At 46.3% G+C, this 12,290-nt stretch overlaps 1 protein-coding gene across 1 annotated transcript in view; it reads right to left on the bottom strand.

The window, feature by feature from the left end:
* Nucleotides 1–9,746, bottom strand: part of NTM (neurotrimin) — a 1,039,948-nt gene extending 1,030,202 nt beyond the window's left edge. Inside the window, exon 1 of the mRNA XM_066365253.1 lies at nucleotides 9,433–9,746. Within this exon, the coding sequence (XP_066221350.1) occupies nucleotides 9,433–9,514 (82 nt within the window). The 5' untranslated portion in view covers nucleotides 9,515–9,746. The remainder of the gene's footprint in view (nucleotides 1–9,432) is intronic.
* Between the last annotated feature and the right edge of the window lie 2,544 nt (nucleotides 9,747–12,290).

Raw genomic sequence — 12,290 nt, 5'->3', positions numbered from 1 at the left:
ATACAGGTATAGAATTAGGAAGGGATGAATTAATAACAGTTCACTATAAGTCAACAGAATTATGTGGCTCTTGAAAAACCTAATGGGATCTTAGGTCTCTCTCTCTCTGTCTCTGTATCTCTCTCTCTCTCTCTCTCTCTCTCTCTTCCTCTTTTATTTGCAAATGTAAACACTGAGTGCCACATTGTGCCAAGAACTGTGCTTGGAATGTAGAGAGACAGTTCCTGACCTCTGGGAGCTCACAGTCTGGTATGAGAAATAGACGTGCAAGCAGGTAACTACACAAATAGGTGATGGATATGAAGAAAAGAAGTATATACAAAAGCAAGAAAGTCATAAAAGAAGAAATAAGGGGCTTCAACAAGATGCTGAACCTGGAATTTTGTCTTGAATTATAAGTATGTGTGAGGTTGACAGGGGAGCCCTCTACAGAGGGAGCAGCGTGTACATGTGTCCTGAGGAAGGACAGGCAAAGGACCCCAGGGAGTCAACGGAACCAGGAAAACTTGGAATTGGAAGAGAGGCTAGCAAACCCCTGTGAGACCCTTGAGACCTCCCATGCCTTTTCAAAGAGCTGATACGTTATTCTGTTTGGATTTAAAATCAAAAGAGGCCATAGTCTATAATATTTTGGGCTGCCCAGAGCAAATGGGACAGGAATACTTGAAGAAGAATACAAAGCAACCACAATAACTTTAGAAAAGGTCAATCAACACCCGTTCTGTGGATGATTATATAGAAAATAAGAGAAAAGCTTGGAAGATTTAACCTAGTGAAGAGGAGATTTGAGGGAGAAGGGGAGGGAATTATGTTTTCAAATATTTGAAGAAAAGTCATGTTGAAAGAAAATTATTCTTAGTAGCAATCATAATACTATTAGGTAATATTTATTGAGAGCTTACTATGTGCCAGGCAACGTTCCAAGCACTTTATCTGCAGTCGCTTATTTAATCCTCATAACAGCCTTGAAGTAAATCTCACAGTTATCTGCATTTTATGAAAAAGGTAAGTGAATTACTGTGAGGTTGATGACATTGCTAAAGGTTTCAAACGAGGAAGTGACAGAGCCAGCGTGTGCACCCAGCAATGTTATAGCCACTATGTTACATATCTTTTCTAGACAAATTCTTCCTTTTGTTTTCCTTCCCTTTCTGTCTTCCTGAATGGTCAGAGACAACAGACCATCTAGAGAGGGATGGGAGTTCCCCATACTGGAGATGAAAGCTAGGGGGCCACAGTAGCTGCGTTTCTGAGGCATTGGAGCTCAAAGACGGGATTGGAATAAATCATCTTGAGAGTTCCTCTGGGCTTGAGCTGATTGTGACTCTGGGCTTGGCTGACACAGCAGTGTGAGCGCTTTGGGGAGCCAGCAGTGTGAACACTCTCTGAGTTACCCAGTGACTACCATTGGCACAAATCTGCATGGTAGCTTAATCTGCATGTGTCCCCAGCCCTGCTGACTCCATCAACACAGACAAGTTTTTACTTCTGCATGCACTGCAGGGACAGCCTGGCTCGCAGAGTGGAGCCAGCAGGACTTCTGCCTAACACGCAAGCTGCAAAATCGCCACTGAGGCTCTGAGCCCGAGCCTTTGCTAGAATGCAGAGAGTGATGGAAGCTCCAGGCTGGATATGGATTCCTGGGGAGGGAAGAGAAGGCTATGGCAGTCTTCACCCTTATGAATGGGGCTTCTTCCAAGGCTTGCCATTGCTTAGCACTCTTGAAATCCAGCCTAACACATTCCTTTTTTTTTTTTTTTAATAAGTGAGAGAGAAAGAGAGAGAGAAAGAGAAACACATAGAAATACATAGACAAGAAGAGAGAAAGATTAGAAGCATCAAATTGTTGTTGTGGCACTTTAGTTGTTCATTGATTACTTTCTCATATGTGCCTTGACCGGGGGGCTGCAGCAGAGCGAGTGACCCCTTCTCAAGCCAGCAACCTTGGGCTCAAGCCAGCAACCTTAGGCTTCAAGCTAGTGACCTTTGGGCTCAAGCCAGTGACCATACGGTCGGTCATATCTATGTTCCCTTGCTTAAGCCAGCAACCCGCACTCAAGTTGGTGAGCCTATACTTAAGCCGGCGACCTTGGGGTTTCAAATCTGCATCCTCAGCATTCCAAGTTGACACTGTATCCATTGTGCCATTGCCTGGTCAGGCTAACATACTCCTTTCTCTTATAGGATTGATCAATTAAGAGCCATTATTATTCCTGATTCTCCATACCTGAAATGCTGTGACTAGTTAATCTTATCCCCCATCCCAAGAATTCCTGACATATAAAGAATACACATGAATGTATGGATATGTGACACAGCCCATACAATACAGTAGGCAGTGTTTGTGTTCACACACACCACTTACACATTCTGATGTTGGTCTTCAATACACAACTGAGTTTATATTTCTAGCTCCCTGTGAGCAGAGACTGCTTCTGGATATTTCTTTGTAGCGTCACTACCTTTCAAGTACTATACTCTAAAAGGCATTTGCAGAACTGCAAAATGTTGAACTTGAAATGAAACTTGAAAATCTTTTAGTCCAACGGCTTTATTTTAGAGATATGGCACCTGAGGTTCATATAGGGATGTGTCCTATTCAAGGTCGTTGAACAATGTTAGTGAAATTTAGAGGTACAGTTTTCAAACCTGGCCACAGATTAGAACCTCTTAGAGAGCTCTTAAAAATATCAATGTGGGGCCTTGTCATGGAGAGATTCTGATTTAATTGGTCTGGGATAGAGTCCAGACATTGGTATATTTATAAAGCTCCCTGGGCGATACACCAACTTTGAGAACCACTGGCTTAGAGAATGAACACATTTTACTACCCCCCTAAGACCTACAGACTTCTGAGACAGGGTGAAAAGATGAAGCGTTGCTTTAGGCTGCCTCACTTGGAAGAACCACAGATCCAAGAGAAAGGTTCTTCTACATGAAAACAGTGAGGAATAATCACCTCCAGCACTCCAGAAATGCAGTAGAAGCGGTCAGGTGAGTGAGCATCCTACAGCATCCAGGGGCAGCCTGTAGACAGGTGCCTCCTCATCATTGACAGCATCACTGACACAGAAAACAAAAGGCCGTGTCACTGAGTCTTGCCCCCGTGCTTCTGGTGCTCCTGTTGGGTGGAAAGAAGGATGGTAAGCAAGCCAAAATGGGGAGAGTGTACTGTCTCTGGTCTCCTTCTTTAGTTGGTTTTGGTCACTGCTGTACTTCCAGCACCTAAAACAATACATGGAACATAAGAGGTACTCAGAGGACACTTGCTGGGTGATTGACCCAATGAACAAATGAACGAGTCTGTGGGTTAGAACTCAGCACTAGCAAGACAAAGCAAAGGAAGCACCTCTAGAGAGTGAATCTGAATGAGCAAGGGATGTCAAAGTCAGCCAGCCAGATCGGTCTTTTATTATTGTAAAGGGCAATATTCTTAGAGAAACCAGAAAGAAAAAAAAATGAAATTTAGTTACTTAAGATGTCCTCAGTAACAAAGCTGAAGAATGTGTTTTCCAATATTTGATTTCTTAGCTTGACAGTCTCTGTTGAAATAGTCTCTTCTCAGCAATGAAAATGTGAAGCTTTGTTGGTTTGTTTTGCAGGTTGCAAATGACTTACAGAGCTCTTCTGGCAGGATTGCTGTTTGTTCTTCTTGCAAATAAACAAAAGGCCGTTTCTCTAATATGACTTAAGTGGGGGGAGACTCTGTGATCTGCACGGGTTTTGGAAGGAGGAGAAAAGCAGAAGAGAAAAGGAGAGGCCGCGGGGAAAAGGAGGAAAACTGGAACACACAGGGCTTAGAAAGTGCACAAAACTCAGGAAAGAGGCAAGGAGGAATCGGATGTGGAGAATCAGTGTGGGAATATCCAGGAGCTGAGGACTCTGTAATTGGGATCCCAGGCACTCTCACTGGGGTTCTGAACTCGCCCATTGGTCCCCTGGTCTGCCCTCTCTCCCTCCTGTGGCACCGTGTCATCTGGGCTCCTTGTGAACTAGCAAAGCAGACGGTCCCCTCCTTCTCCTCGGCAAGCCTGGGTGAAGCGGAGCAACCCCTGCCAGCGTGACCCAGATCTGTCGGCTGATTCAATGATTTTTCCCATAGAAAAGAAAGAAAAATAAAAAGAAGAAAAAAAGGCAGGGGAAGAAAAGGGAGGAAAGAAAAGGGGGGGAGGACAGAGCAGAGAGAATGAGGGAGGAAAGGGGAGAGAAAAAAAGGGAGAAATGGGGAGAGCAAAAGAGAGGTAAGGTGGCCAACACATCTCTCTTTTAAGTTTAAGCAGTGATAGCAAGAACAGTTTAATCAAAGAGGTGGCCTAGATAAATACACAAGTATGTAAAAGAAAGTATAGAGCTCTTACAGTATAAGCTTACTGAACACAATCAATACAATCACAGTCAAAGTGCTGGATAGAGTCGTCTTTCTCTCCCCGTGTTCCAGTCCAGTTTAGAGCTGGTTTTCTTCCCTCTAAAACTTCTAGCCTCACCTTCCGTCCTCCCCCAAGTTCCTCTGTGCGTCCATCCAGCCCACAGCGCTGCCTCTCCCTGCAGAAGTCTCCTTTCACAGTGGGCGGGAAGCTCGCTCCCTGCCTGTTTCCTCCGAAGCCCCCTCGCCCTCCCCAGGGCGCTCCCTAATGAGACAGAAGGTCAGGTCGGAGGAGGCCCTGGGGAGGATGGCTACAATGGCACAGCCCAGTCTCATCCCACCTGTCTGCCATCGATTACCTTAGTTTTGCATGTTTTTATTTTTTATGTTTAATTTGTTTTATTGAATTTCAAATGACTACAGACATAAAGTAAACATGTAACAAGCCAACAGAGCAGAAAGGAAGGAAATCGCATAAATACAACCAGTTCTCAGCATGGAGTTCCACTTAGCACCACATGTTTGGAGCGTAACAAGCATTAATGAGTCCTTATAACACCCAGGGGACTTGGTCCCCAGCTTGGCAGACAGGTGGGGAGACAGGCACAGAGAGAAAAAGATGTTCCCCTACAGAAAACATAGAAAATTTTTAGCTCCAATGTACAGGGGTACATATTCCCCATGGAGCAGTGCTCAGGCCACCAGAACTGGCTTGGTAACTGGAAGGCAGACATATTAAAGAGTTTGAAGATTCTGCAGGGCCTCTGCTGAGGTTAGAAAGCAAAGTTTTTGTTGTTGTTTTGTTATGGGGTTTGTTTTTGTTTTGCATTTTCAGCATTCTAATTGGTGGGCTGGAGCAGGCTGGTAGATCCAAACTCGAAAACCTGGAACAGAGACAAATCGCAGATGACACAGTCCCACCCAAAGTGTCTCCACCATGATTAGCCAGCCAAGAGCATGGCACATCTTTTCAACACGTGTCTTCCACACATGCCAGAATCACACATCCCATGTTGACTTAGAAATGCTGCCACTTAGGATATCAAGAGAGCTCTCACCAACCCAAGGGGTAGGCTGTGGCTGCAGCCAGCACTGGTTTATTGAGCCCATTCATGACATTCAGCCGGTACCAACCCTGGTCACTGTATCTCAGGGCCACTGAAGTGTGCATGTGACCGGGACAGAGCCCACGGGAACCGCCAGAAGACAGTCTTGAGCAAAGTGTCTCAAGCAGGGAACCAAGAGAGACCCTCCAAGGACGCAGTTCAGCACCTCATACTACCAGCACTGTAGGAGAGACTTACTCAGAGACAACGGAAGTCAGGGGTTAGTGTGGCAGCAAACACCTTGGCTTATAGTCAGCTTTAAAAGTGCTGAAAATAAAGGACCAGCATGAGGACTAGCCTTTGCACCTGGTAACTGAAGCTGTAATCGCAAGAATGAGCTTCGAGCAGCAAGGCTGCTGGGCACTGAGGCCCCCTGCACAGCCTTGCCCAGACGCTGGAGGGCCCTCTCCAAGCGGCGGGTTGGGGCCAGTGGCCTCCCCTCTGCTCTGTACACCTCGCCTATAACTTGCACCAAGTTGGCAGCTCCTGACACGGTAGCTGGGGTCCACTTTGTGGTGTTTTCTGTCCCTCTTCCCTGCCACCTTCTTTTAAACTTATTAATTGACTTTATTTTCAGCCATGCTTCCAAGTACCCAAAATGCTTACAGAGAGGCCCAGGGTCTCATTCTCCCAAACCGATTTTTCACTTTTCCAGTTAACGTTGTCATGGTCTCAACTGCCTTCCCCACATCTCAACAGCGTCATGGGCTCGGGCTGCTGCTGGGCCCATACCTCTCCTGTGACGGATAGGAACTTGGCCGGGCGGCCCAGGTGAATGGCCTCCATGCCGTTGGCACTGAGGGAAGGAGAGTGTGGGTTTAGCCAGGTCTCCCTTCCCTCCTCCTCTGCCCTGTGTGTGTCTCAGGTGGGCAGAGAAGTTGACGTGCAATGTCAGGAAGTGAGAGAACATTAGAAAGGTAGGAGAGGAATCCAGCCAAGCTGATCACAAGGTGTGGACTGGAGCAGTAATCCTTCGAAAGAGAGTTGGTTGGGTTTCTAGAAAGAGAAATCTGCAGTGCAGCCTGCCTCAGAGCCTCTCCATGGCAGAAGGTGGGCGGTGTGCTCAGAAGGACAGCCCTAATCCAGCAACGGGGCTCCTGTCACCAGGAGAGGAGCTGCCAGTTAAGCAGGCCCGGAGTGTCTCAGGGCCAGAGCCTCAGGGTGCTAATCAACCCCCCCCCATGCCATCACTAATCAGAGCTGACTCCCTCAGAAATCTCCTCCCCTCTAAGCTGGATCATGGTTGCTGGTTGGGTTGGGGGGAGGACTAGGTCAGACAGGGTCCATAACCTGCTACTAGTTCCAGACACACCTTATCCAGAAGGCCAGAAACCCAGGAAGTAGCAGCTCTAGAAAGATCCAGCTTAAAACAAAAACAGAGAAGAAGAAAAAATTGCCTTGGAATGTGTACTGCATTCTAACTAGTCCCACTGGGTCAATGCAATAGGGGTGGATTATTGCAGCCGAGACCTGGGCTGCTTCGGTAATTCTGCAAGTTTGATAAGAGGGAGCTGGCAGGCTCCGGCTTCCATCCCCTGCAACGAAAAACAGCCACCTTTGCTGGTCCAACTGGCAAGAGGTGCGGGGGTCTTCGGGGTCATTCTGCCTTACAATTGGCCAGTCTTGTTCTATCACGAAAGATTGAAGCCTATTTAGAGCTGGCTCTGAGGTGGGCAGCACAAATAAGGCCATTATTTTCCCTAGAAAATCCAGGATTTGGGAGCATGTGAGGAGGTCTGAAGTACCCCTGTCACATCCACCCCCCACCCCAAGGTGGGAGCAAGACCACAAAATAGGTTCCACCCTGGAGAATGTTGTACCACTGCTTTATCCTCATCTATTCACAGATGATTCAAAGTATGAGCAAATATTATGCTTCCCTGCATTTATTTCCAATGAAAAAATTATCACGTATGCTAATTTATATGTAAATTCAGTTTGGCCCCGGGGCTCCTGGCCCGCTGCCAATGGGGCTGTTGATGGTGGAAGTTTGGCTGTTGTCTCCAGTCTAATGTTTTAGATAGAAGAGACACAGGTCTCAGGACAGATGGGGAACTATTGAGGACTTGGAACTTCTGCTTTTCCTTCTTCTGACCCCTCACTCTACCCTTGTCTAGTTATTCATTTCCGTTGTTAGCACACTAGAAGCTATTTCCCCAAAGAAACCTGGCTCTGAACTCAGTTTCCCCACTGCCAGTGTTGGAGCTCTGACCTCACTGGATGAGCCCGCGCAGCCAGAACAAGCAGGGTGCACACAAGCCCCTGCACACACACAGATGCACACGCACACACACAGATGCACACGCACACACACGCACACACACTCACACACACGCTGCTGCTGCCGCCGCTGCTCCACGTTACGTAAGAGGAGTCATTCAAGGATGCCTCCAAGTTAGCTCCTGCACTCTTCCACCTACCGATGCCTCCATGGGAGGGGAGAGAGATCCTGAGGCGGGGACCAGCAGCCAGCATCAAGGATATCCCTGCAAAATCCACCACTGTGACTGCCCTGGCATCTCATTCAGAACCCTCCAGTCCCCCCTTGCCTTCCGCCTTGAGCCCCAGCCAAGGATACACAAGTATTTGATTCTTCCCAACCTGGTCCCTCTACTCACTTTATCTGGGTCCCCATAGTAGCCCCTGAACCATATGTCGAGGGGACAGCAGCAATCCCCAAAGCCTACCCTCCAAGGAGGATCAGCAGGAGTAGAGGTGGGAACTCAGCCGAGACCATGAGAACTCCATATTGCAGTAGGAAAAGAGAGAGAGGTGGGTGGGACTCCCCGTCATTTTCACTCTGCAAGACTGAACTTTCCTCTGGGAATGCAGCTGCCAGGACCAAGCTTCCACCTGGGATCCTCTCGGAGAGCCTGCTGGGCTACCCAGGGAAAGTTTCTCTGCCTGTCTCAACCCCTGTGAGTTCAGATAGCTTTCATATGAAAGAGGCAAGCCAGCCCTCCCAAAGGAAGGCGTGGGGTGCAGGGAGGGGGGAGTAGCAGGTGAGCGGATAATGCTACTGTTGAAAAGGAAGAGCTGGGACAGAGTGTGGGGCCCCACGGTGCAGCAAATAGACCCAGGGTTGGAGCAGATTCCAAATGTACCCAACACAGCACAGTCAACATCAAAGCATGAACTTGGCCCCGGAACAAGCCCAGCCCTCAACTGCAGCCCCCTGTGGCTTGGCTTCCAGACCAATAATAAACAGAAAATTAGCATTCGACTCTTATTGCCTCTCTCCCTTCAACTTAGAAAAGCTTTTCAGAATTCCAGAGCCCCGTGCGTGTGTTCCCACTGCCTTTCAGTTGCTTGCTATCCTCCCCCACACATCCCCATCAACACTGCCACAAACACACCCCCAAACACATTTAAAACTAATACAATTGTTTGCGGTGACTGCAAATTGATTCATCCCTTTAAGCTGGGTCTCTGACCAAAACCTTACAGAATGCAGTTACCTGATTATTTCTAGCCTGCAATTTCCTTTGCTCCTTTCTGAAGCTTTGCAAGTTTACTAGCAGATATTTAAAGTTTTCTCTTGTAATTTTTACCCAGTAACATAAGCAACACATTAGCAACCCTGCTGCCCTCAGAATCTGTAATTTTCCCTTGCTTCTGTGTGTGCTCCGTCTTGTGTGAGTATATGTGTGTGTGAGTATGTGTGTGTGTGCACAAGAATGCACAAAAACCCAGGGAGACCGGCACACAGGCACGTACCTAAACAGGAGCACCAGACACCTTTTACTTATGCATATACATTCCCCCCATTCCAGTAGCAGCCAGAACCAAATCAATATTCTCACAGCCTAGTAGGGAGGATGAAGTCCCAGCCATGCTGTTTAAAACGCTCTCTCCTCCACCTGCAAACCGCGCAGCAGAGCCGGCTCAGGAGTCTGCGAATCACATAAAGCACACTGTACAATTCCTGGGTCTACTGTAGGCAAATCAATAGCAAGCTCTTACCTTGAAAGAGAAACAGAGCAGCCAGCCCCGTGAAGATTGCCCAAGAGATAGAATTGTGCATTTTTGCCTGGATGGTTTTCATGATTTTTTTTTCTTCTTCTTTTTCTTCTTTTTTGTCAGGTTCGGTTTTTTCTTTCTTTCTTTCTTGACAGATTGCGTTGCTCTCCAGCTCCTGGAAGGAGATTTAAATCCACTGTTTTGCTGAAGGACACAACAAGAAAGCCGAGGGTGTGAGAGAGTGTGACTTCTCAGTAATTATCTCTACTCATTCTCTGGCACTGAGACACATCGTACAATCTGGCCCTGGACAGCCCTCCTACAAGCTGCAATCATTGGTTCTAATCCAAGGATTGACAGAGCTACAACACACGCGCACGGGCACACACACACACACACACACACACACACACACACACACACACTCAGGAATCATTTACTGGGCAAATCAGGCTAGCTGATTAAAGAGACAGAAGCCTGAAGAGATGGAATGATAAATGCCAATTTGCCCTTTCTATATTACTTTCATTTTTTAAACTGACAGTCTCAGAGCCCCAAGCATCAAAAAATCCCTTTCCTTCTGGCATTCTGTGGCCTCCTGAACTCAGACTCCCTTTGCACCGGAAAAATCCCATAGCCAGCAACGGCTTACGGGAAATTTTAAAGGGACATTTTCATGCTCGGTGAAACTTGCAAAGAAGAGTCAAATTTCATTTGCCGGTACTTATTTTCTTCTCTGATAAAAATATAATTCCATGACAGATTTCCATCCCCCCCTCTTATCTTTCTCGTTTTCCCAATCAACCTACTACTTAGTTGCTTTGCAAATAATAAATAACTTCCTATTTTCTTCTCCTGTCACCCTTGTTTCAGAATACCTGCATTACTCCTATTTTTTGTTCACTTAGGAAAAAGGCTTCTGAGATTTGCAAAGGACTGCAGTCTGAATACGGAAAACCTCTTTCAAAAGAGAACACAGAACGAGTTTATTCTACATGCCTCAGTTAATCTGCATTCACTCAAAAGAACAATCTAAGTGCTTGTGGTTTAAACTGTAGCAAGGCAGATTTAAGTTAGACATGTGGAAGGACTTTCTGATTATAGACTTCATCTGTATAGTTATAAAATGTCCTCAGAGAGTTGCATTCATCTCGTCAGTAGAGGGTAAGACTCAAAATCAGACAGAAACAATCGAATGGGTGACCTGGCCTCTTTAGAAACCTTCTCACTCTAAGGCACTGGCACTTGATGAATCAAATCTTTGGTTCCTCTTACAGGAATCAGGTTAATGTGATGTGTGAACAAAATCCTGGAAAGCTTAGCCCCTTGCAGAATCCTCCCAAGCTGATCTGACAAATTCATGCTATTGCAAGAGAAAGGGGTGAAGAGCAGGAAGCACCAATCCGTAGTAGTTCTTATATGTGCCTTGACCAAGCAACCTTGGGGTTTCAAACCAGCGACTTCAGCATTCCAGGTCAACACTTTAGCCAGTGCACCAGCACAGGTCTGGCCTAAAATATATATTCTTTTAACTACATAACAAGATTTTGTATTGTCTATTTCTATTTATGGGCATACAGGTGAAATGGAAACAGTATTTACTGCCACTTGCAGGAGTCTAAGAGGCCCATACACCTGTGTTGCTACGTCATGCGTGAAGAACTGTGGCCCTGCAGGGGTGTGGCCAGAACACTAAGTGGAAGGAGTGCAGGGGTCCGGAGCCCTGCACCTGTCTCAGCTCCACACTAACCTGGGGACTACGGCCAGGTCGTCTTACTTCTCTGGACCTTGGCCTCTCATCTGTAAAATCAGACAATTGAAATAACTTCTCTTCCAGTTTTAAAGGTGTTTTATGTTAATGGATTTTCTGCCGCCACTATTTTCTAATTCACATGTCCATCAAAATGTCCTTGATAGTGTAAGCTCTCAATGAACAAAAATGTTATCTCCTTACTGTCTTTTTGTGTGTGTTCAGCATAGAGATGTGCAGTGAAATGCTTGGCAACGGCGGTGGGAACAGCCCAGAACAGAAAGAACAATGTCTTCTTCTCTCCACCGTTCCACTTTTCCCCACATTGACAATGAAGATCATCATCTTTAGTTCCTACCTGGAGAGGCAGAGATACAAACATTTGTACATGCTCTCACCCTAACCTGCAATAGATCTGTAGATTTACCAACTTGTATTAAGCACCCATATGTGTGAAGGCAATAACAAATAATTCTAGCTGACGTTTCTTGAGCATTTGCTAGATGCCAGGCATGATAGTCCTGTTTCGTATGCTTTTTTCTCATTAATTCTTCACAATCTACCAAGTGGTGCAATTGTCATTCTCATTTTATAGATGAGGACATTGAGTCTCAAAGAGAACTCGTCTACAGCCACAGAGCTAGTAAGCAAAGGAGCCAGAATTCAAACCTAAACATTTGTTTCTCAGACTGACTTCTGATATACTATCTTACACTAAATATATACTATGACGGATTCAAATAGATATCAAACATTCTTATATATAATCTCTCTGCTATTTTTATTTTTTTCTTCTTTTTTCAAGTGAGAGGAGGGAAGATAGAGAGACAGACTCCTGTGTGTACCCCAACAGGGATACACCTGGCAACCCATCTGGGGCTGAAGCTCTGCCCATCTGAGGCCATGCTCACAATGGAGCTATTTTTAGTGCCTGAGGCAGAGGATCCACGGAGCCTTTTCAGCACCTGGGGCTGATGTGCTTGAACCAATAGAGCCATGGCTGTAGGAGAGAAAGAGAGAGAGAGAGAGAAGGGGGAGGAAGAGGGCTAGAGAAGCAGATGGTCGCTTCTCCTGTGTGCCCTGACTTGGATTTGAACCTGGGACATCCATA

The sequence above is a fragment of the Saccopteryx leptura genome, chromosome 2, assembly GCF_036850995.1.
Source record: "Saccopteryx leptura isolate mSacLep1 chromosome 2, mSacLep1_pri_phased_curated, whole genome shotgun sequence".
NCBI classification, from domain to species: Eukaryota; Metazoa; Chordata; class Mammalia; order Chiroptera; family Emballonuridae; genus Saccopteryx; species Saccopteryx leptura.
The sequence above is the reverse complement of the archived record's forward strand: the minus strand, read 5'-3'. Positions and strand labels throughout refer to the sequence as shown.